Here is a 23,840-nt window from a genome sequence, read left to right as displayed (position 1 = left end):
GTTGTGTCTGAGGGTACACATTGGATCTGTTTTGCTCATCCTGCATTTGATGTCAGTCACCTACCAGGTTCAGGAAGCACCAATTCCCAGCCTGCATAACTAAGAAACAAGCTGCCCAGGGTAGTTTATTCCTAATCCTGGTGCTTAGTTATCACCAATTTAGCAATGAAAAAGTCCTTGCTAGTGGCTGAAGGCCTCAATAGCACAAATTATGTTTTTTTCTTAAAATGCTATTGAATTGTTTAACTGTGTGTCTTAGTTAAATGTTGCATTTATTCAGATCTTTGGGTGTTGATTTCTTCTGTTAACTAAAACAGTAACTTGTTTCATAAGGATTTTCAATTAGCATAGAAATAATGCAACATAAATACCTATTTCTTGTAATTCAGGAATCTCCTATCTTCAGAAAAACCCACTGATCAGGTAGATGCATGTTAATCAGCTTGAAGCTGTTAATATGAAATGGAGTTGCACTTTCAGTAAATCTAACTGTAGCAAATACAAGAAATAAGTCTTGCATTTCCTCAGTGGTGAAATTAATGTATCTGTTTGTATTTTTAAAACATTTATCAAAGATTTAGGGTGCTCGTCTTCTGACTCCTGTGTGTTTTTGTTACCTAGGTGCTGTGGTGTTCTGCAGGCTTCCTAATGTTCAAAATCATTCCTATGTAACATCACTTACATGCTTTTCAGTTCTTTTAGTGAAGAACTGAGTGGGGAGGGGGTACCAACTGTGAAATTGCATCCGATGTAACCAGTTGATTTCTTTTTGTAACCCTTCCAGTGTAAACAGTCACATTGCATCATGGCAGCAGACTCTATGGAAATTGATGATGCTTTGTACAGGTAAGAATATCCAATTTTTAAGCGTTCCTCCTGACTTTTCAGGAACACTCATGTTTGCATGCAGTAGTGTTGAAGACAAGGCTTGAAAACACTCTCTACTGCCAGTTAGTTAAAGGTGTGGATACTTGTGCTGCTGTGTCCCACCTTTTCTAATGCAAAAACCCCAAAATGTTCAGCCAGTGAAACAGAACCCACCTCTTGCTAAGTAAGTGGTGGGAACTGGTTGAATTGAAGATGCAATCTACCTTTCTTAAAATTGGTCCTTTATTGGGCTCATAACAGGTGTTTTCTGACCATTATTAGTATTTGACCAGTAAAAAGCATAGGTAAATGTTATGGTGTTGTACAGAGTTTCAGTAGTAGCAACGATACTTACTTTTTGGAAAACAGGAATAATACTTCTCCTATTTATAATATGGATTTCTTTCTGCCCGTAGCTTGTTTCTTCTTTGACAAAGTATATATTCCTCTCTTTCTCGTTCTCCGTCTTCTTTCACTACCTTCTTTTTGCCTTTTCTACATTAGGTAGTTTATCTCCTTCATAATTTCATTAATTCCTCAGTTTTTGCCATGCTTCTTGGTCCTCATAAACATCATCAGTATCTGTCTTATCCTCTGGACTTCAGAGTATTGGATTTTTTTGTAGAACTTTTTTGTAGATTTTTTAAAATTATTTATTTTGTTATTAGTTTTATTTTAATTTGTTAACTGGGAGTGTCTTGAGATACTTGGCATGGCAATAGTTCGGAGAATCTCTACTGGAACAAATGGCATCCCTGGAAGTGTGGTGGGATGAAAAGCTTCTTTGTATATTAAAAAAAATATTAAAAAATACTTGTATGCTGAAAAAATTAAGCTTCTCTTTAATTTAGTGCAGTGATTCTGGTGGTGTAAGTATCACTACACTTGGCAGTAGTCTCATGAAAGTCATGCTTTTCCTTGGTGAAAAAGGTGGTGTTTTGAATGGTTTAATTGTATAGTTGGAAGCTAGGAGTCTTTCAGAGTTCAGCTGTGGCACTCTCTAGTTTGAAGTTTTCTGATAACAAATTCTTTTGCTTGCTTGCTTGTGTCTTCAATAGTTAACTGCGCAAAACTATTATCCTGAAGAAGTTTCGCACTGATTTAAAATGAAAAGTTATTTATATTCTCTAAAGCCTGGCACTGACAAGCTCTGTACTAAATGCATTTCACTACATGGGTTGTGAGTGCAAGTATTATGTTTGATCTGCATTTATTTCCTGAAGCACTGTAGAGTTCAGATACACATTTTATGTCCTCAGTTATGCGTTGGATGGAGGGTTGGTAAAGAGAACTGTGTGTGTGCCACTAATGATGCACGCTCACCTGCAGAACTTGCTATTGCAGATTAGAGACTTGTTAGGATAATAGAATAACTGAAAACATTTGAACTTCTTTTTTTTTTATTATTAGGATTTCTCAACTTGCTTTAATATGCTCCTAACTTTGTTTTATTGTGTTTTGATCTGAATTTATCTTTGCTGTAGTCGTCAGAGGTATGTTCTTGGAGACACAGCAATGCAGAAGATGGCTCAGTCCCATGTATTCCTGAGTGGTATAGGTGGTCTTGGTGTGGAGATTGGTAAGTTAGATAGCACTTATTTAAGAAGACACAAGTGTATGTAAATAGACTATCACAGAATAGTTGTAAACTTAATTTTAAATATAATAAACATGTCTGAAGTATCTGGGTGAATTTATATGTGCATGATGCATATGACTAACATAACAGATGCAGGAAAGATCCTGGACTTAAGTTATCATTTTACTAGAACAACATTTCAAATTTTGCTTTAAAATGTGCTTCCACGGGCCAGATTGCTTTACCCAAAACCTTGTGTCTTGGGTGAAGGTTTATGGTGGATAATCCAAGTTATTCCAATAGGCATAAGTATCAATGAATGTAATACAGAACAGCTGTAGCCCAAATTATCCTCGGGTAGGAAATGGGAGGGTGGGAGGTAGGAGAACAGTGCAGTTTGGTGAAAAATACTATCCTGGTGCAAGAAACTCCTTAACAATTTCCCTTACCTTTTTATGAACAAGACGTGTCTTGGCTGGCTCGTACCTGGGGTGTTACAGTTGACTGTAATGGTTCTCTGCACCAGATGCCAGAACAGTCATGGGGTTTTGCAGTTTATTGGCATTAATATCTCTGTAATCACACATCTGTGGAATGAACAACTGGCAAATGACAAATGTAGACAGCTTTTTTAACCTTACACATATTATTTTGCTTTCAGTGGTGCTGTAGAATGCTTGAGCCAAATATAAAAGAGAAAAAAAAGTTAAGCTGTGAAGTTCTTAACAATGATGTAATGTTATTGTCCACCTACATAACTATCCAGTTACAGATTTGCAAGAAGCCTGCAACAGTCCCTAACTCTGTTTTTGTTTTGTTTCAGCCAAAAATATCATTCTGGCTGGGGTGAAGGTATGTAAAACGGTTCTGTTGTTGGGTCTTCTTGGGTGAGCATGAGAAAAAGGCACAACACTGGCTAGTTAATCTTAGGTTTCTGAATCTGTTCTTCTGTAGAAGGATTGCAAAACATTTGAGAACCTGGTAGTGGAAACTTTCAATAATCTGGATGTTCTAGTGATGTGGTCAGATTCTCACGTTAATGTCCCCTGCATTCCAAAATAACTCGTAGAATGTTTTATCCAGCTACTGATCAGATATTGAATACTTTTGTACAAAGTGGCTTCTCCTAAATAGTGTGATATTAATTCAAAAGCCAAGCTATTCAAAATACGTTATCCTATTTTGTCATCCATCAGAATCCTTTTGTGTAGTTGTTAGAATGGTTGAGTGTTTTAATCTAACATCTGCTCATGTGCTGCTGGGATTAATTTTATTAGAGAAACCTTTTAAAATTCTTTCTTCCAATAGAAAAAAAGCTTATGAGTCTGTTAATTTACAGATCACAATTGCCTCTGTATCACAGTCTGGCAAAAATCATCTTTGATATTTAAATGCTGTCATCACAGCAAACTGTGAGGGAAATGCTTAATGAAGTGCATATTGGATATATGTTTCTGTCTCTCAAACAGTAAGAGTTTTCTTGGGAAAGAGGTTGGAAGAGCTGGTTTGTATACATGCTACAACTAAATCTTCTGTACTGCTGGTGCTCCAGCATTTTATGTGGGGCTTAATCCATCTTTTTGGGTACTGTGACCATGTACACTTCTTCCAGTAAATGCTTTTCGCTGAACTTTCTTAGGCTCTTACAGTTCATGACACCAAGCGCTGCACTAAATGGGATTTGGGGATCAACTTCTTCATCCATGAAGATGATGTTACCAATCAAAGGAACAGGTTGGTGAAGTCTTTGGAGTGAGGGAGGACTGAACTTGACTAAGAGTAACAGTTTCATCAATGTCAAAAGTAACATTTCATTATCCAAGAGCTACTAATACATATCAAATACCTGTTAAACCCTTAGCCTGGAGTTGCTGGCTTCAAGTACAGTGCCAAGGTAGATATTAGAGGTAGTCTAGATTGGGACTGAGGTTCTGAGTCACACATCTATCTCACTTGTTATTGTGAGCTTATAATGTGAATTTAATGGGGGGACCGCTGTGCATTTCTTCCTTGGGCTTTCTCAGACACCTGTACAAGACTATACAACAGTTGTGACATCAGACCATCAGTGAGTCCTGCTGTATATTGAGCAGAACTGTTTTTCTCATACCTGCTAGGAATTTGAGTGTGAATAAGAGTTGATGGCTGTTGCCAGGGAACTTCATGAGGGACTCTTGTAGGGCATGCATGGAGTGAAATTCTGTATTGAAAATATATTTTGTAGTTATATAAAAAATTTGAAAATTACTGTTCTTTCAGGGCTGAGGCCACACTTCATCATATTGCAGAACTCAATCCATATGTCCATGTAGCAGCATCAACTGTGCCACTAGATGAAACCACAGATCTGTCTTTTCTGAAGCAGTACCAGGTATGTCACTCAAAGCAGTTGTATGTGTATTTGGCTCAGAGCAAGCGACTTGGGGTTTTTTTTTATGGAAGTAAATAAAATGAGACTGAGAGGATTATAAAGAAAGAAGTAGGTTTTGTATTTATACCAGTGAAAGTGTTGTACTTGTTTTTTTCCAAGGCTGAAGCAGCGGTTTTGTGTTCCTAGCACTTTCTTATGACACTTATTATTGAATTTACTATTACAATAAATAAATAAGTGGGGTTGTCTTACAATTTTTTTTGTTTGAAGTTGAAACTGTGACCTTCTTTTGCAGCTGCATAGCACAGATGCTCTACATATATTCTGTGTGCTGTATTCCAGGCAGTAGAAACTCAGGCTGTGTAATAGGAAAGATCATTTATGTATGTATGTATCTAATGAAACGCAAGCACCTCTGTGGTGGAGTGAGGATGTTTGCAGTTGGTCAGTCACTTATCTCCTGCCTGTGTGCAGGAGAACAGTGGGGAGCCTTTACAGTGTGGCTGGCATTTATACACAAGCACACCAAGTTTCTGAATGTCCCAACTACAATAAGCCGTGTATAACTGGGACCCAGTACTATCCTAGATGTTAAAAGAATGCTTGCAAAAATTGTATGTCTGCAATTCTATGAGCACCAGTACTTGAAGCTTATGTAGACTTCTTGGTGTACACTGATGAGTATCATTTGTGTCTGTTTTGTTAGCTTTAATCTTAAAATTAAGATCTGCATTTTCGCTGAGATTATCCGTAATTGTTTTGGTAAATGTTCTAATTAAGTTTTGAGTTTCACAGCTGCAGTAAAAAAAAAAAAAAGAGAATTTGCTGTTCCTGCTCTTACTGATTTTGTTTTCAGAACTTGTGAAGCAATAACCAGCGTGTTCAAATGAGAGAACTTCCTCAGGACTGCTGTCTCTGCTATGTGTGGGGGATAGGAGTTAGGACACCTGAGTAACTTACTCTTAGTACTGCTTTTTCCATAGCCTGAAGATATTGATTGCTTTCAGTGTCGTAGAAGTATTTCTGTTCTTGTTCACAGTGTGTCATATTGACTGAAGTAAGTCTGTTGCTGCAGAAGAAGATTAATGACTTCTGTCATACTCAGCAGCCACCTATTAAGGTAATAGAGAAAATGAAGGATGTGAATAATCTGTACAGTGAGCATTCTGAACCTCCAGCATGTTCTTTCTGGTTATGAGGTTTATATTCTATGCAGATGGAGCAGTAGAAGTATTGGAAATATGATGCTGCTACTCTGTACATGTGTCTGGTATTATCTGTATACCACTACAGATAACCGTAGCTTGGTTCTTAATTGAAAAAAAAATATAGTGTTAAAGAAATAGTTTTCACTGTTAACTCACAGTTGTTCTGAAAGACTGTGCTGAGACTGAAGAATGTGCTGAGATTGAATGTAACAGTAGTGGAAATGGCAGTATTTCACTGTATTGGTGTGATTCCTGTTTTTTGTGTGTGGGTTCAGAAATGCTTGTTCAAGTTCAAAGTCTGTTGTGAGTGCTGTGCTATGTAGTCAGTGGCCTGAGTACACATGACAGGTTTCCACCATAGAAGTTAAACCTGCTAGCCTTCATCAAGATTCAGTGTGAGGCATCATTCCTTTGGCTTGTGCTATTCTAGGGATACTAATGATTTTTACTTTCTCTTGAAGTTTATCAGTGCAGATGTATATGGAGTATGTTCACGTTTGTTTTGTGACTTTGGTGATGAATTTGAAGTGCTGGATACAACGGGAGAAGAGCCAAAGGAGATCTTCATTTCAAATATAACACAGGTAAGGGAGGAAAGTTGTTGTGCTGCTTTACTTTTCTTTGGCTACTTGAAAAAGCAGTTTAAAATTGGCAGTATATCAGAGGCAAACAAAGTTACTTCATTCTTGTGTCTCAGTCAAAACCAACCATGTTAACATTGTAGAGCATACTGATGCCTCCTGGTTGTTACTGCCAATGTAACATCACAGTACTGGATCCTTTATTTTTTAATTGGAGAGAGAGAAAGAGAAAGAAATGAGATGTAGAGAGAAGAGGACATAATTTAGGTGGGATTAGGATAAATCTTCTAAGGAAGCCCTGAAATAGGCACGAAAAGAGCTCTTTTTATAAGAAACTGTGGCACATACAATCTTTTGTGATCTGCTGAGGCTGTGTATCCTGTATGCTGATGTCCAGCTTTGTAAGCTTCCTAACTTTCAAGAATGAATTTGGGGTGTCCTTTTTAAGGATATCAGACAGAAAGGAAGCATGGAGTAATAAGGACCATTCACAAGACTTTATTTCTTAGTGCCTGTGAAAATTTCTCTGTACATGTAGTGTACTTTTGGTTTGGAAAACAGATATAAATTTGCTGCTATTTCAGAACAGAACAATGAATTTGGTATGAAATAACAAATGGAGTTTGCAAACGTGCTGAGACCTGTAAACAGTGAAAATAAGAAAGTTTGTGTTATAGAAACACTTAAATTGAAAGTAGTAGGACTGGAAATGTTGTCATAGGTAACTCTTACTATGACAGAAATGAGGTGTAAAAAGTATTAGTCTGCAGTTTCAGTAGTCAAAAAGCTATGTGCCTACAATAAAACATGACCCCTTTGCACAAGATGCTTTCCTCCTTGTTAACTTTGCCATTTTTTATTTCAGTCAAATCCTGGTATTGTCACTTGCCTTGAAAATCATCCACACAGACTTGAAACAGGACAGTTCTTAACCTTTCGGGAAGTTAATGGAATGTCATGCTTAAATGGATCTACACACCAAATAACAGGTAAACTTGCTGACTTATTTGGTAGGTATTTATTTTTTGGCCTAGTTTAGCTCACTGTATTGTTAATTACTGTAGCCAGAGGAGTACTGGATTATGCAGACCTCCAGTGAGCTTGCATTAAAAAAATTGCATTTTGGTACAAAGCTCTTTCTAGTGTTATCTTGACTCCATTTCCGTTTAATAAAGTCTTTCCAAACACTCAGGAGTTAAGTCTTGCCACTTAAGGAACCAATGGAAATGCTTAGCCAGTGGAATCTAGTTGGCAGCTTCTGAGCTTTCGTCATTAGTTGGCTGATGAAACTGGTTTGGTTTTTGGAGGGTCCTATAATACCTGTGTTTCTGTCATGGTTTTGGGTGCCACTTTGTGTGTCACTGTTCGCCTTGTAGGTTTTTTTGGGTGACAGTTTAAGTGTACAGCGATGCATTGACATGGCTCTCGTTCTAAGCATGCTTTTGAAATTATTTTCATTATTTATGTCTACTCTGCTTTGTTCTGCTTGTAGTGTGCATGTCTCAAGGCATACTACTTGGTTCCTTTTGGATGGTGGGGAATTTTGCAGTTTTCAGATCTCAATGCCTGTTTGTTCGGAGGAGAAGAGAGAGCAAGTGGGTGGGGGTTGGTTGGTTTTAACTATTTTGTGGTCTGAGGCAAAAAACAATACCCTTGGAGCACGCGGTTAAATCTGTTTTCTCTGGACCCATGTGTTTTTGCTAGTGCTGATGCTGTGGCCAGTTTCTTCTTCTTAATCATGGCCTAGCTTTTGTTTTCAGTTTTGTTAATGTTAATGGATTAACATTTTTTGTGTCTTTTTGTCTGAACCATGCTTCACATGTATGAGGGGGAAGATGTGACAAAATGGTCCAGCTGCCCTGCCCTTTTTGATTTCCTGTTTTTCTCATCACAGGGCTAAAATCCTACTCTGAGCAGTATTCTGGACACTGCTGTGCACAGTCTAAATAAAACTGAGTGTGATTTCATTTTTGTTACAGAGCTGTGGTCATCAAATTCTTTTTAAATCTGCTGCCACTTAAAAAAGCTCATTTCATAACAGATCATGTGAAACTAATACTTTAACCCAGAAACTGGCAGAGGGACAATCCTGTTATGAGGATCAGCTGTGTTTTATGCTTTCAGAGCAAAGTTGCACACTACAAAATTACAGCACAAAAAGCACTGGCAAAACCCCACGTTGTTGTGTACAGAATTGTAGCATCCAATGACACTTTGAATTATCAGACACTATTTATTCTCTTGTCTTTTCAGTGGTGTCACCTTATTCCTTCAGCATTGGTGATACATCAGAAATGGAGCCTTACTTACACGGAGGCATAGCTGTGCAAGTGAAGACTCCCAAGATGTTTTACTTTGTAAGTGTGTGCTTGACATAGCTGAATTCTCGAGCGTTAATGGTCTGAGCACTGGAAGCAGAGTTCAGCAGATACATGATTTTGTTATCAGTTATTTGGGTTTACTTAATTTTATTGGATGAGAATAGTGATACTGATTTATTAAATGACAGAGAATAGGAAATACTTCAAAGTTACCTACCATTGTAGAGAAAAAAAATAAGTATGGGCAGCCTAGCCCTGTACTGCTGGGATAGACTTCAGAAAGGTCTACAAATATGTGGTTTATTGGTAGCCTTCTGAGAAGAGACAACTGGGTGAATTTGTGTAAGAGGGCTTGCAATACACATGCTGCCTTTATGGGCCTGCAGAATGTAGATCTTGACTGCCCTCAAACATTCTTCTAAAAAGCTGTGAGTGAGGACCAGCTGCTTCCGGTGTGAGAATGCACAGCACTGTATCTTGTCTCTGTGAAGCAGTAGCTTCCTGTTCCTCTGGACTGGGGAAGTTCTGCAAGCAAACAGCCAGTTGCCAGTAAAATTCCTGGTAACTAATCACAGAGCAGTTTCCTACAATCATAGAATATCCTTTGCTGGAAGGGACCTACAAGGATAATGGAATCCCATCTCGTGGCTTTGTACAGGACAACCCCAAAAATCGCACCCATTTAAAGATGAGTCTTGCCACTAGGATGTGAAACCTGTCTCTGACCTTTTTTGATAGACAGAACTTGCAGTAGATGATTATTTTAAGCATCTTTTGTGGATTAATAATAGAGAGTAATAGCAATGCTAGTAAGAAAAGATTTGTTTCTTAGTCTCTACAGAAAGAGTATTGTTTTGTCAGGTAGCAGTGACTGTTGCGTTCTTAAGTAGTGTGTTGTTGTCATGAATTCTTGTTTTCCAGGAACGGTTGGAGAAGCAGATAACAAATCCGTTATGCCTTGTTGCAGATTTTAGCAAGCCTGAGGTAATCAGAATGTGGGGATATGGGCATAAGTGCTTTAATATCTAAACTACATGTTGTCATCTGTAGCTTTATGTTTAGAATAATATAATTTCCTAACTATTCTATATCAATTAAATACCATTTTAAAGTGTGAAGTAGGATTGAGGTATTAGTTTGTGTAGTCACACAGAATTTGCATTATGATTTAGATCACCATAGAGGCTTGTTATCCATGATTTGCAACAAGTATGTTGTAAATGCACAGCTCAGCCACCTTTGCTGTTTAAAATCTCAGGTTTCGATAAGTCCTTAATTCAGGAGAGTGGAAATTTTGCAAGCGACACAATAATTTTTTTCCTATATTTAATATTAGTTGATAAAAATCACACTGATATCAAAGCTGGGATAATCATAAAAAGGCAATCACAGGTAGGTTGGAAACTGGAATTAATAGTGTAAGGATACTTTTTTTATTTCTTTGAAAAAAATGATTCAGAGATCTTTTTAAAATCTGTGAGAGGACACTAGCGGTATTTGCCTCTATCGCACTTTTAGATAAGTATTGTGGACGTGGAAGGCATGTAAGTCTCTGGCTTATTAAAATTTTAAACTAAACAATGTTGATATAATGATTTTTTTGTTTGTATGATAATATAGGGTCTGACTTACCTGTTAAGATTTTCTACTTTTCACTTTTAATGCTGGGCCTTGTTATTGACACTTGACAAAATGCAATGCATTATAATGTCTAGTTTAAAAAAGATTACTTCATTTTCCAATTTCAGCACTAAATTCTTTTGGGGACTCTTCAGTTGGACTTAGTTGAAATGGCTGCTGAATGTGCTTGAAGGGTATTACATTAACACTGAGTAATACTTCTTGTAAAAACATTAGTATGAAATATTTCAAATTCACTTTTTAATGCTATTTAAAAACTTTTTTTGAGCATTGTGGTTAAGAGACAAGGAAGTGAAACAGTAACAGAAGAGTTCAAATAGTTGCTTTTGTTTCTTTAATTTTTCTCTACTTTATAACTCATCAACAGTTATTGTTGTTGTAACAGACTCCTTTGCAGATCCATGTTGCCATGCTTGCCTTGAACCACTTCCAGGAGAACTTCGGTCGCGGACCGAACATTGGGTAATGCAGCAGTTTTGTCTTTGCTAAGCCTTGAATCAGACAGATCTCTCCTCTTACTGTAGTTACTGGTTTGATGTGCAGCAGGGTACCTTGTCTGTCTGGTACTTAATAGACCATATAGAAATGAAAAGTTGAAATCTAGATGAAAAATGTTACCTATTGCATGCATCTGGGTGTGTGACAGGGCCTTCCCAATGTAGCAATGACACTTTCTGGTCCCAGGTAGACAGAAACGGCTTATACAGGAAGGCCTTCTCTGTTCTTGTTTTTTCACATTGTGTGATTAATATGGAAGAGTTGTTTCAGTGATCCCAAATTGTCTTGTAGTTTATGGGTTTTAAAAAAAAAGGAGATCTGAAGGGTTTGGTTTTCATTTTCAGTATTTTTTTATTCAGCTGTAGTTCTTGATTTGCATAATTTTGAGCTAAATGAGACAAAACTGCTTACAAAGTGTAAATCTTAAAACTCTACTTGCTTATGGGCTTTTACCTGAGACTCTTGTTCCTGAGTTAACCGTAACGTTTAGAAGTACATCTTTAATGCTTACCGTTAGAGACAGTGTAAATTTCCAGACTCTTCCTACTGTATCCGTTGCTTTTTTCTTCTATTGATCATGTTTCTAGAAGGACTCATCATTGTTGTTTCTACCCTGATGTCTAGATGCCTTCAGGATGCTGAGGAAATGCTGAAAATAGCCATGTCTATAAGTGAAACACTGGAAAATAAAGTGAGTAAGGAATCATTGTCATTATAAGTAATTTTTTAATGTGCTTATTTAGTTGCCTAAAGGTCATGCTTTAGTCCTTATTCTGGTCTCTGGATCCATCTTTAGATGGATCAACTGGCTTTCTGAAGGCCATGCAAGGGAACAGAATGGTGTTTCAGCATGGGTTCAACTGAATGTTCACCTGACATGAAGGCTGAATCCTGTGGCTATGTGAATCCAGTTTTTAAACAAATGCATATGACAAATGCAGGATATATGGTGGATCTGTCTTGACTGGAAATGTTTTTGCTAGTCAGAGTGAAATAATTTGTGTTTTACTGAAGAATAATAATCTTTGAATCTGTCAAGAACTGACTTTGCTCATTGAGGGGATAAATTTGTTACCATGTCTTACTTTTCAGCCTCAGGTAAATGGTGATGTGGTAAAATGGCTGTCCCGGACTGCTCAGGGATTTCTACCTCCTCTGGCTGCCGCAGTGGGTGGTGTTGCTAGCCAGGAAGTCTTGAAAGCAGTAACGGGAAAATTTTCTCCATTGCAGCAGTGGGTAAGACTGTCTTTGGTTTTGGATGTTTATTTTGACATGTTATGCATGGTTAGTTGTGTGTAAGTGCTGTATGATCAAAATAACTTGAACAATTTTTATAACATGGAAATAAAAAAAAAGACTAAATTTAGTAAAAACCACAATGTTTTTATGTGTACAATAAAAGCCAGTTTTATTAAAATTTTTTGCACCTGGAGTTCACACGAGCAAAGAGAGCATTGGCTTATTAGTTCATGGCTGCACAGGTGTGATATAGGGCAGGTGCCAGCTTCAGCTACTATACATAAGAGCAGTACTTTCAGACTCTGAGGATAAATATCAGAGTACAGTTAGATTAAAAAACATCACAGTCTTCACTGTTACCTTTGGAGGGGTAACATGCCTGTCCTTGCAGCTCACCTATTTGAGTGAGTTTTTTTCCCCTCTGTGTCCAGTTGCTTTTTCCTGCTTTTTTCCTGAAGTAAACTGAAGGGTACCAAATGCTGTATAGTCTTCCACTGACAGTAAAAACTTAATGCTTCTAATTTTCTAGACTCTGTTGTTCATAGAAAATAGTTAGTTTTTAAAATTAAAATAACATTACTATTTTTCACAGGTTTTTATTTTTTTTTTCTTTTTTTTGCAGCTATATATAGATGTGTTAGACATTGTAACACCTCTAGAGAAGGTGGGCTCTGAAGAATTTCTCCCACGGTAAATACAACTACAATCTACTGGCTTATGTACACATCTGAGTCTCAAGCAGGCACAGAAGATGTCTTTTAAACTTAATTCAGTGCTATTTGCAGCACTGAATGGGTTTGGAGTTAAGAATGTATGTCCTATCTGAGCATGGGAGGAACAGGAATGATAGCTTCCATCTGACTTTTTTAGTTACGTCAAAGTGCAGTTTGGCATCAATGGTATTACCATGATAAATGGCAACTTGGTATTCTCCTGTTTTTATCTCCTGTGCCTGCATAGGGGAGATAGGTATGATGCCTTGAGGGCCTGTATTGGAGACTCTCTGTGCCAGAAGCTCCATGATTTGAATGTTTTCTTGGTGAGTATGACTGACACACTTTTTGCAAAGTGCCTTGTTGATACAACTAATGTCCACTGTCTTCAAAATAATGAGGGCAGTTCTGATGTGTGCCATTGCGGAATAAATGGTCCAAAATTTTAATGGGGCTTTTCTATTATACTTGTTTTCATGGTTTTCCCTTATGTGTCTGACTTAAATTGTGATTTTCTTTAGGTTGGCTGTGGAGCGATAGGCTGTGAAATGCTAAAAAACTTTGCACTTCTTGGTGTTGGTACTGGGCAAGACAAAGGATTGGTAAGTCACCTGTTAACCTTGCTTCTCTTATTAAAAAGTAATGTGATAGGGAATAATTAAATAAATTACTAAAAATGTTAAAAGTCTGAGTCTTATTTCAGGTTGATCTCTGTGCAGAGGGTACAATGGCCTCGGCATACAGTGGAAGAAGTGTGCAATTAGAAACAGAACACATAAAATACAGTCTTACTGTATTTTGGTTTTAAAACAAAATTTGGTCAGTCAGGATAGGCAGAGCTTTTAGCCAGAACTGATGCCAACAGCAGTGCTTTGTTTTGAAATGTGTCTGTAGAGATTGCATCAGTATCATTGCTCAGTGCTACACTTAAGTTGTAACTTAAGTTGCTTTTGCCCCTTCTGACTTAGGTTACAATTACAGATCCAGATCTGATAGAGAAATCCAACCTGAACAGGCAGTTTCTTTTTCGACCTCATCACATACAGGTAGGCTTTCTTATTCAGTAAATTTTCTGGATCATTGTTGTGTTTCTCTGTCCTGTGTCTCCACAGCGAGCTGAATTGTGAGTGTCTGTACTTCTGTCTAGGAAAGACTTAAAGGCTCTAATGAAATCCAAGCTTTTAAAAACCAATATCTAGAACTGCAATGGCATCCCACTTATCACTGGTATCAGTTGAGCAAAATTGGATCGTCTAACCTTAATGTGTACTGGTGTCTTTGACTAATGAAATCCCTCAGACTTGACAATCAGGAGTGCTGTGTTGCATAAGAAGTTGCCACGGGTTAGTATGTCAGAAATACTTTACTATAACATTGAAATTCAGGGAAAATAAAACAACCGAAAACAGACAGTGCTGGCTGAAGTGTTCTCAATAGACCTCAGTAGTGCTACTGCTGATGGAACTTCACCAAAGTTGCTATCTTCTGACTTCATTCAGTCTCCATTAAGATGATAAATATCTTGGAAAAAAAAAGTACATTCAGTAGGTGCATGACACAGCTGTTAATTCCTTAGAAGCAGAGAGAACATCCTTGAACTTGCAAACACAGCACAAAATAAAAAAGGTGGCTCAGATCTTGACAGCAATGTGGAAAAAGGTTTCCCCTGCCCAAAACCCAGCAGCTGAATTTTCTGCCTCCTGTTTATGTGTAGCAAATCTGGGAACAGATTACACTTTGGATAGATAGATAAATGGAATGTGAATACTTCAAGCTTTCAGAAGCCACACTGTCTTGAGTGCTGATCCCTAGATAACTGAATGTAGTATGGCTAGAAGTGTCAGGTAGGTTAAGAACTCTCTTTCAGTTTAGCTTCTGAAATTGGCTTTTTATGGAATACCTTGCAGTAATGTGATTATTCATAGCTGTTTGATGTCTGTGCTGCATAGGCATGGTCACAGTTACTAATGGGTTTATCCTCTGACAGTCATGAACTGTTCCTTTCTTAGGGCATTTTGAGAGCATGAGAGGCAACATGTGGCATCAGTTTTAGTTACTCAATAAACTTCTGCACCATTCAAGCACTTTCACCATGTGGTCTCTGACACACTACTTTAAATAAAACTAAAAATAAAAAACTCCTATATTAGTAAGATATATATCAGTGAGGGAGGTACATGATTAAAAAATTTCCCATATTCTATGTTTTGCATACTAACATTTCTGTCAGTGAATTGTTGTTTGATCAGCAAATGAAGTCGATATTTCTGTGTCTCAGATGTTCTTTATCTCAATATTGTTCTTTATCTCAGTCTCAGTGTCATAGTTATGTATATCTATGTATTCATACTTTCAGAAACCTAAGAGCTATACTGCAGCAGAAGCAACTCTGAACATCAATCCTTCTGTAAAGATTGACTCAGATATTAATAAAGTTTGTCCAGCCACTGAGAACACGTACAGCGATGAATTTTATACCAAGCAAGATGTGATTGTAACCGCTTTGGACAATGTTGAAGCAAGGAGATACATTGATAGGTAGGGTGTGGAAACAAAGCAAGGGCTGCTTTTCATGCTCTGTGTGAGCTCTGCTTTTTTGTTCTTACTCTTCCTGACTTGGAACTGCTTATAAAATCTGATAGCAAATTGCTCCGATTTACCTTGTTCCTTTATAGGCTGGGGGGAGGAAGAGGTTTATACTCAAGGTGGAAACCAACTCTGCTGTTGTGCAGCTGCTACTGTTCACATAGTAGAAAGCCTTGGAGTGAATTCTTGAAACTGAATAGCTGTTAAGTTCTGATGAGTGGGAGAATACTGTGGTGGTCTGAAGGCTGAATTATTTATGCATAAAAATATGTATTTAAATATAAAAATAGAGATGTTTACATTGAAAAATAATTTCTAATGCTCGTAATCCACATAGGCTGAAGTTTATGGGATCCTGATCTAACTTGAATAGCTCTTCTTATTTAATTTCTTCGTGAGTTTGGTGTAAGCTTTCCACTCTTCTGAAAGTGTCTAGAGACAACTGGTTACAATCCAGTAACGTCTGCAATACAAGAGTGTAGTGATTACACTGTGTACTGATAGTCTGTGTCTTTCCATGTCAGTCGTTGTGTAGCAAACCTGCGTCCTCTTATAGACTCTGGAACAATGGGAACAAAAGGACACACAGAAGTTATTGTGCCCCATCTGACAGAGTCCTATAATAGTCACGTAAGTGTTTTAAGACCATCGCGCACCTTCTGTACTAGTCCCATAATGCCCTCTGATTCTTTAATCATTTATGTGTCTGTTTAAAATAAGTGGCCTATTTGAGCTGCTGAGGAGCAGTATTATTAGGAAAGAAATTACTTCCTTGATTTCTGAAGAAAAGGAAATAAAATTTGAGCAGTTCTTTACAAGCATACAGAACAGTTCTGTTTGAACGGGGCAGGGGAAAATGAACCTTCAAACTCTTGCGATATTCCTCTGTTTAAGTTCTTATGAAACTGCCTTTATAAGGTAGAAATTCACTGGTTGAGATCACTGAAATGATGCCATGTGGACACAGGGACAGGATTTTGAGCATCCTAACAGTCTTGCTAGTGTCCATAAAGGAGTCTTTCTGGCCTTGTATGAAAGGGTGTGTTTCATGCTGAGAGTGTATGTGAATGTGGACTGCAGATCTTGGAAAAGCTGACTGGCAGTCTCACCCATTGTTTGTGTTTCAGAGTTCAGTTTTGCTTTCCAGGGTTGAGTTTGGACTATTCTTCATACAGAGGAAGTGATAATATTAGTGTCCATAAAGTAAATTTCTAAGCATAAATAAGCCATTTTGTATATTACAACAGTGGAATTTTAAACCTATAGTCTAGAAGTTTTTGGTGCTATTATTACCAATAAACTTTAATAAGTCTGCATTTACATGCAACCTTCCTTAATTACAGCGGGATCCACCGGAAGAAGAAATACCTTTTTGCACCTTGAAGTCTTTCCCAGCTGCCATTGAGCATACAATACAGTGGGCAAGAGATAAGGTAATGGAATAAGCTTACCGGGATTCAGCATAACTTAATATGCATTTGGAAAGGTGGGGGATCTGATATACTTCTTGAAAAATACCATATCTGTTCTTTTTATTTTATAGTTTGAAAGTTCGTTTTCTCACAAGCCTTCTTTGTTTAACAAATTCTGGCAAACCTATCCATCAGCAGAAGAAGTTTTACAGGTAAGGGAATGTTGCCAGGGTAAAATACAGGGTTTAAACTACTGCTTTATGGATTTTGTTCCTATTTAAATTCTATGAGATTTGAGTTAGTTTCTGACTTTTTCCAGAAAACCTAAAGACTTATTTGGCCAAGTCGTTAGCTGATCATCAGATGAACAGTATTTCTGGTGTGTTTTGTAATTAAAAGCTTCTCTAGCTCACATCCTCTGTACATGATGTAGAAATATCAGAAAGACTGAGACACTGCTAGCGTATGATTAGTATATGTCACACTGATGTATAATTATTTGGAAAAAATAAAAGGAACACTGAGTTTGAAGTGAATTCAACTATGTAATAAATTAGATTCAAATGTTTACTATCTTTTCTTGTGACTGTGGTCCATAGGGCTGGGTGGAAGTAAATCAAGTAGACCACAGCACCTGGGGAAAAAAACCCAGGGAAGAGGATCACATAAGGGATAATATTTCACGAATTGACCCTCTGTTTCCTTTCGCCTATGGATTACTAAAAACATATTTACTGTTTGACTGGATTTGAAGGAATCTTGTCTGTTTTAACATTGTCATGTTTCTTTATCTAGAGAATAAAATCAGGAGAGAGCTTAGAAGGCTGTTTTCATGTTATTAAAATGCTCAGTAGAAGACCCCGAAGTTGGACTCAATGTGTAGAACTAGCAAGAGTAAAATTTGAGAAGTATTTTAGCCATAAGGTAGGTAAGACCTGTAAATGAGGTGGCACTGGACTGACGAGGATTTTAGAAAACTTGGTAGCTCTAATAACTAGGTGTCCAAATCTATGCACTCACTTCTATTTCTTCATAAATAATGAGATGTACTTGAAATGTAAAAATGCTGCATCCCTTTCTACTGTAGCACTTCTAGGTCTGGTTTATTAACTCACTCTAGTAGCTCTGTTCAGTAGTCCCCAAGCAGTTTGCTTGGCAATTTTCCAGCTTACTAGGTACTGTGTTTTCCAAAATAGTGAGATTATCAGATGTCTTTCACTAAAGAACAACAGATTTTTGTTTCCTGCACTAAACTTTTGTTACTGAACTCAGCTTCATAACCCTGATTTTCTCAAAGGTTGTCTGAAATAAGAGCCAGTCATTCTGAGAATCTGGTCCACAGTGTTGCTTAAAGTATGTGTGTAATTTTGTAGGAAAGATGTGATCATGATGTTGCTTATTGATAAGCATACCTGTGCCTGTAATTACCTGGTGGTAATTGTCACATTGACAAAATGTTGCGTTCCCAATTGTGAATTTGTATGCAATAATCTTAAAGTGACAATAGGATGGGGGGAATGTTTTGCTTCTTGGATTAAGTGTCTTGTTTGGACTTTGTACAGATGAGGTGACATTGTCATCATTGTCTGTGAATGAATGGGCAAGTCACTGTCCAGTAGTACTTGTCTTTAAGCTGTCTGTCTTGACACAGTCATCTTTAGATTTTCTTAACTCTTTGAATTACTTCAGCTGTGATTTGGAGTGAATCGAGATTTCATGTCATTACTAAAAAGAAGGTTTGATTTAGTGTGGTCATGTCGATCTGTATATGACAAATTACTAAAGCTACTCTGACTTTTCCTCTAGGCCCTTCAGCTCCTTCATTCCTTTCCCCTTGATACACGATTAAAAGATGGAAGTAAGTACAAATGCCCCTTCGTGCCTGTTGTGAATTCATGGCATATGTCATGTATTGCTGTTCCTGGTTACTTAGGGTTTCATCTTAAGTCTCTCTTCTTAACAGGTTTGTTTTGGCAATCACCAAAGAGGCCACCTTTCCCAGTGAAGTTTGATTTTAATGATCCTTTGTAAGTATAGTACTGCCACAGATGCTTTCTAGATGTTTTATAGCACCTATAAAACTCAATCTACAGCAGAAAGTGCAAGGCAGTGCATTTATAGCGCTAGAAGTTGGACAGGTATCGATGGGTGTTAGTGCACAGTCTTATAAATCTGTGCCAAATTTGGTGAGTTGTCTCATGCTTTCACTACAGGTAATTTAGTTTTCACTGATATGGGATTGGAGGGTGCTGCGGGAAGGTGTGACATCTAAGGTGAAATAGCTTAGAACAACCCATTTCATGTCTTCTGTGACTACAGAATTTTACTGAGTTGTTGCTGTCATACCTCTCTGCCTCTGTTGTCCCACATCAAGAAATGCAACACATGCTAAATTAAATTGTCTACCTAATATGACCTAGTGGAGGGACCCCTTCTTCATAACAACGTGGGTCTGATCTAGATGGCTTGGGTATTACAGATAATTTAAAAAATTGATGTGGTTGAAGGACTGAAAAGTATGCATCTGCTGCATATGTACACCTGCTTTGAGAAACTGTCTGGATTGCCTTTTTTAGTTTGAGTGAAAACTGAGATCATGGCAAATATCAAATTATTTCTGAGGTGAAGTCTTTTATTATCATATTGATGTCACGTGAGCAGTTGTTTTCTTGACTGCAAAGGTTAAATATGGTTTTGATTAAATAACTCTTTACTGATCAAAGTTTGCTTAGTTTTGGGGACAACTTCTGAGTCAGTCAAAACATGCCATCTGTTTTGTACTGTCTGCTCTGAAAGATGGGAATTCCGTTTCTCCATGTGTTCAAGATTTCTTTGAATATGATTGCAAACTTCTGAGCAACTGAAGTTAAAAAAAAACCACACCAAAAATCTTTCTCTTTTCTTTAGGCACTATGGTTTCATTGTGAGTGCAGCAAAACTCTTCGCAACAGTGTACTGTGTTCCTTTCACTGAGAAGGTAATCCATGTACTGTAACAGTGTTCCCAGCGCATAACTTGGTTCTATGTATTCAGCTTTGACCTGGTGTCTGGTTGCCAATTCTTTCCAAAAACTGATTAAAGTGATTCTTAAAGTAATCTATCCTTCAGCACTGGCTGTTCAGCAACTGCTTACACTTCTTCGTCTATATTCAAATCCCTAATCTGGAGAAGAAATGCGCGGTGTATTCGATATTTTCAGTAAGCATTGAACTTGGGAATTATTATTCTGATGCACCTATCTCCTGTGTAATATAGCTACTGAACTGAAAAAAGATCTCTATAAGGCATTTTTTCAATTAAGTGTCTTAGCTGTGCTCTGGGGTTTTTATTTTCTACTACTCACAACCTCTATGTTGTTTATACTTTGTTTTTCTTGTTACTCTTTTTCTTTTCGAATTGGAACTTCCTGTAAGTCACATTTACACTTCTATTGAGTTTTCAAGTGCTAGGCACTTCCCACCAGTTGGCTGGCTGTAGTAACTGAAATGTCACTTGGTGTTTTAATGGTGATGTTTGACTGAAACATCATTGAATATTTGTGAGATTTTTTGGGTTTGGTGTTCTTTGAAATGCTACTGGATATACAGTCTTGTTGCGTTGATGCGAATTTAAATTGTTTTTCTTCAAAACCTAACAGGATTTGTCAGAGGAAACTATTTTGAGTATTATTTCAGCTGTGAAAGTACCAGAGTTTAGACCTTCAAACAAAGTAAGTGTGATATTTAGTTTAAAGAAAAAAATAAAATGTTCCACAAACAGTGTCCCTCATCTTCAATTACTTCTTGCATCAATGCTAATGAGAAATAAACACAAATTATAATGTGTTTTGGGGAAATACAACCGTGGCATACAGTACTGTTTTAACTTGGTATAGCTATGGTATCTATGTACCAGATGCTAAACGGAAAATGATGGAGGGAGGTTGCCTTTTTGAAATGATTTTTTTATACCATTGTTTTCCATGCATGAGTGTGATTGTAACTTTGCAAGGTTTTTTTAAGTTTACATGCGTCTATACTATTTTAATAAAAGTAGTAAAATTTTACTCATAAGCAACTTTAAAACAATCCAAGACTAGTGTCAAATTGTCATTTCTTTCTAGCTAATGTAAAGGAAGTGTCATTACTTTTATGTTTATTTTTGAAGTGTTAATTTCAGAGTAGCTTAAGCATTATTGTGCGGTGGCTAACATTTGTCACTATTTAAAATTATCAAGTATTCCAGGGTGTTTTCATATTTTCTTGCACAGTGTTAACACTTGTCTTATGAATGCTTGCCTTATGAGGCCAAACTGGTATTGTGACTTGGAATCACAGATGATTGAAGTTGGAAGGGATCTGTGGAGACTGTCTGGCTCAATCCCTTTGCATCAAGCAGGGGTGGCTAGAGCAGGTCATCAAGGACTGTATCCTGTTGGGTTTTGAATATCTCTGAGAATAGACTCCACACCCTCTCTCTGCTGCCTCTGCCAGTGTTCAGCCACCCTCACAGTTTTGCTTGGGGTGTTTTTTTTGGTTGTTTGTTTTTTTTTTTCTTTATAGTATTTTTATATTTTTCTTAAGGAATTTTGTTTGCTTCAATTTGTGCCCATACCCCCTTGTGCCGTCATTGGGCACCAGTGAAAAGAGTTTATCTGTGCTTTCTGTACTTTTCCCTCATCAGATATTTATACACATTGATAAGATCCCACTGACCCTTCTCTTCCATGCTGAACCATCCCAGCTCTCACAGCTTCATGTGAGAGAGGCTCTGGTCTTTTAATGATCTTTGTGGCCCTTGGCTGGACTTGCTCCAGTAAATCTACGTCTCTCTTGAAGTGGGGAGGAAAGACTGCAGGGAAGACAGAAAATTTAGTACACTTAACACTCGTGCTGTCTGGAGTTCACGTATTTTATTACTCAAGCACTGCACACACTTGCAGGTTGTACAAACTGATGAAACCGCAAGAAAACCAGATCATATTCCAGTCAGCAGTGAGGATGAAAGAAATGCTATTTTCCAGCTGGAGAAGTCTATACTATCCAGTGAAGCTCTGGAAGGTGAGTAGTGCAAACTTCTGAAACCTCATAGCTCAGTAATGTCTTGCATTTGCACTGCCAGTAGCGGCATTCAGGTCTTTAATTCTGCAAGAAGCAGAGCTGGTGTCTAAAGTGTTCTGAAGTGCTGTGCAGATATCCATCCTGTTGCTTGGCATTACTTTATGCTTCTGTATTTCTGAGATGCCTGCAAGACTTGGGGCTCTCTGTTACACTTGTATGTAATTACAACACTAATGACAGCAAGCAGGCAGTGGCAGTGAATTGAACTCTGAAGGAGGGAAAGGGTGCTGGCTAGATCCCAGATGGACTGAAAGCAATTCTGGTATGAGAAGGCTGAGAGTTACTACTTAGAGGAATCAATCTGAAATTATCCTTAATTGTGAAGTCTGTTGGAGTCTTCCACAGCATCTTCTAGATATGTTAAAATGAGAGTGCTCAGGTCCCGCTTTTGTGCCTGGCCACATGAAGAGGTCCTCGGGCAAAAACTACATGCCAGCTTTTTTAGCCCGTGAACACAGAGGAGAAAGATTAGCTTGTCTCTAACACATCCCTTGGAGTGTCAGCCCAACACTCTGGACTCCCATGTTACTGAGTCCAAAGTGAAAGGGTTGCAGATAAACAAAGCTTATAGAGGGAGCTTACAGGATGGAGCCATAGTGAGGTGGGGCGTATAAGAAACATCCATAGGACTGTCCAAAATTTATTCCTGGTGTTGCAAGGAAAATAAAATTATGGAGCTCTGTTGATATTTCTATCATTACACTCTTTTAACAAGTGGTATTGATAGGGGCATTTCTACTTCTAGTATAGGAAAACAAGTAAGGAACCAAGCTCCAGGATGTGAGATTTTTGGTTTGTTAAGATTCTGGTTCCTATAAGCTATGTTTAGGACATTTTCAGTTTTCTAATAATAACTTTTTCTCTTTTTTAATGAGCAGCTGACTTGCAAATGAAGCCCATATCCTTTGAAAAAGATGATGATAGTAATGGGCATGTAGATTTCATAACAGCCGCATCAAACTTGCGAGCCAAGATGTACAACATTGAAGCAGCAGATCGGTTCAAAACAAAGCGCATTGCAGGAAAGATTATTCCTGCCATTGCAACAGCTACTGCTGCAGTATCAGGGCTGGTGAGTATGCTTTTTAAATGCATATTTAGTTCTCTTACTCTTTCTTGTCTGAAACCACTGTTGTCTGGATATCAGTTAGTGCTACCCTGACAGAGCCTCATTTAAAGAAATGGATTTACTTCTCATGTACCAATACAAAAGGTGTTTGATTCTAGATGTGGTTACTGTGGAACACATTCAGTGCAGGTGTGCAGCTGCAGTGCCAGCTGAAGCTTGAGCTCAGGGCGGCGAGAGCCCTAGGCAAGAGATTGTGAACTTTGCACAACAAGGGGCATGGGGACCTGTGGCTCCAGCCAGGTGAAAGAACACTCAGAGACACAGCAGGAGCTTTGAGGACTCATTTGGAAGACCCCAGACTGTTGAGCACACAGACTGTGAGGGTACAAACGCCCAGGTAGTCCTTTGTTTGGGGTCCCTCTCCAGAGGCAGCAGCTCGTGCTGTTACTCTGTTGTTGAACTATGGTAAAATTACTTAAAGGAACCAGAGGTCTGAGACTCTGCTGTGGGAAACCCAGGGTTGAGCCAATGAAGACTGTGAGAGTGGGACAGGTAGTGAGTGAAGCAGGGCACCTGCAGGTAGTGAAGCTACCTGCTGTGAAGGGGCTTTGGCCCCAGCACTTAAAGTCTCTGTTAACATGATTACCAGAGTGGCT

General features: G+C 38.0%; 1 protein-coding gene across 1 annotated transcript in view; it reads left to right on the top strand.

Annotated features, from left to right (window-relative positions):
* UBA6 (ubiquitin like modifier activating enzyme 6) overlaps positions 1 to 23,840 on the top strand; it is a 30,834-nt gene that overhangs the window by 1,785 nt on the left and 5,209 nt on the right. Inside the window, exons 3-30 of the mRNA XM_027635583.1 lie at positions 785 to 846; positions 2,352 to 2,446; positions 3,270 to 3,298; positions 4,086 to 4,180; positions 4,706 to 4,817; positions 5,857 to 5,937; positions 6,487 to 6,609; positions 7,472 to 7,595; positions 8,860 to 8,963; positions 9,849 to 9,911; positions 10,954 to 11,030; positions 11,691 to 11,757; positions 12,159 to 12,302; positions 12,928 to 12,995; positions 13,266 to 13,344; positions 13,540 to 13,620; positions 13,987 to 14,064; positions 15,375 to 15,556; positions 16,129 to 16,234; positions 16,948 to 17,037; positions 17,148 to 17,228; positions 17,812 to 17,940; positions 18,823 to 18,874; positions 18,980 to 19,043; positions 19,924 to 19,993; positions 20,654 to 20,725; positions 21,938 to 22,055; positions 22,994 to 23,187. Of these exons, the coding sequence (XP_027491384.1) occupies positions 806 to 846; positions 2,352 to 2,446; positions 3,270 to 3,298; positions 4,086 to 4,180; positions 4,706 to 4,817; positions 5,857 to 5,937; positions 6,487 to 6,609; positions 7,472 to 7,595; positions 8,860 to 8,963; positions 9,849 to 9,911; positions 10,954 to 11,030; positions 11,691 to 11,757; positions 12,159 to 12,302; positions 12,928 to 12,995; positions 13,266 to 13,344; positions 13,540 to 13,620; positions 13,987 to 14,064; positions 15,375 to 15,556; positions 16,129 to 16,234; positions 16,948 to 17,037; positions 17,148 to 17,228; positions 17,812 to 17,940; positions 18,823 to 18,874; positions 18,980 to 19,043; positions 19,924 to 19,993; positions 20,654 to 20,725; positions 21,938 to 22,055; positions 22,994 to 23,187 (2,619 nt within the window). The 5' untranslated portion in view covers positions 785 to 805. The remainder of the gene's footprint in view (positions 1 to 784; positions 847 to 2,351; positions 2,447 to 3,269; positions 3,299 to 4,085; positions 4,181 to 4,705; positions 4,818 to 5,856; positions 5,938 to 6,486; positions 6,610 to 7,471; positions 7,596 to 8,859; positions 8,964 to 9,848; positions 9,912 to 10,953; positions 11,031 to 11,690; positions 11,758 to 12,158; positions 12,303 to 12,927; positions 12,996 to 13,265; positions 13,345 to 13,539; positions 13,621 to 13,986; positions 14,065 to 15,374; positions 15,557 to 16,128; positions 16,235 to 16,947; positions 17,038 to 17,147; positions 17,229 to 17,811; positions 17,941 to 18,822; positions 18,875 to 18,979; positions 19,044 to 19,923; positions 19,994 to 20,653; positions 20,726 to 21,937; positions 22,056 to 22,993; positions 23,188 to 23,840) is intronic.

The sequence above is a fragment of the Corapipo altera genome, unplaced genomic scaffold, assembly GCF_003945725.1.
Source record: "Corapipo altera isolate COAL_440 unplaced genomic scaffold, ASM394572v1 22b, whole genome shotgun sequence".
In the NCBI taxonomy this organism is placed as follows: domain Eukaryota; kingdom Metazoa; phylum Chordata; class Aves; order Passeriformes; family Pipridae; genus Corapipo; species Corapipo altera.
Note: the sequence above shows the minus strand (reverse complement) of the source record. Positions and strands in the feature narration are given on the sequence as shown.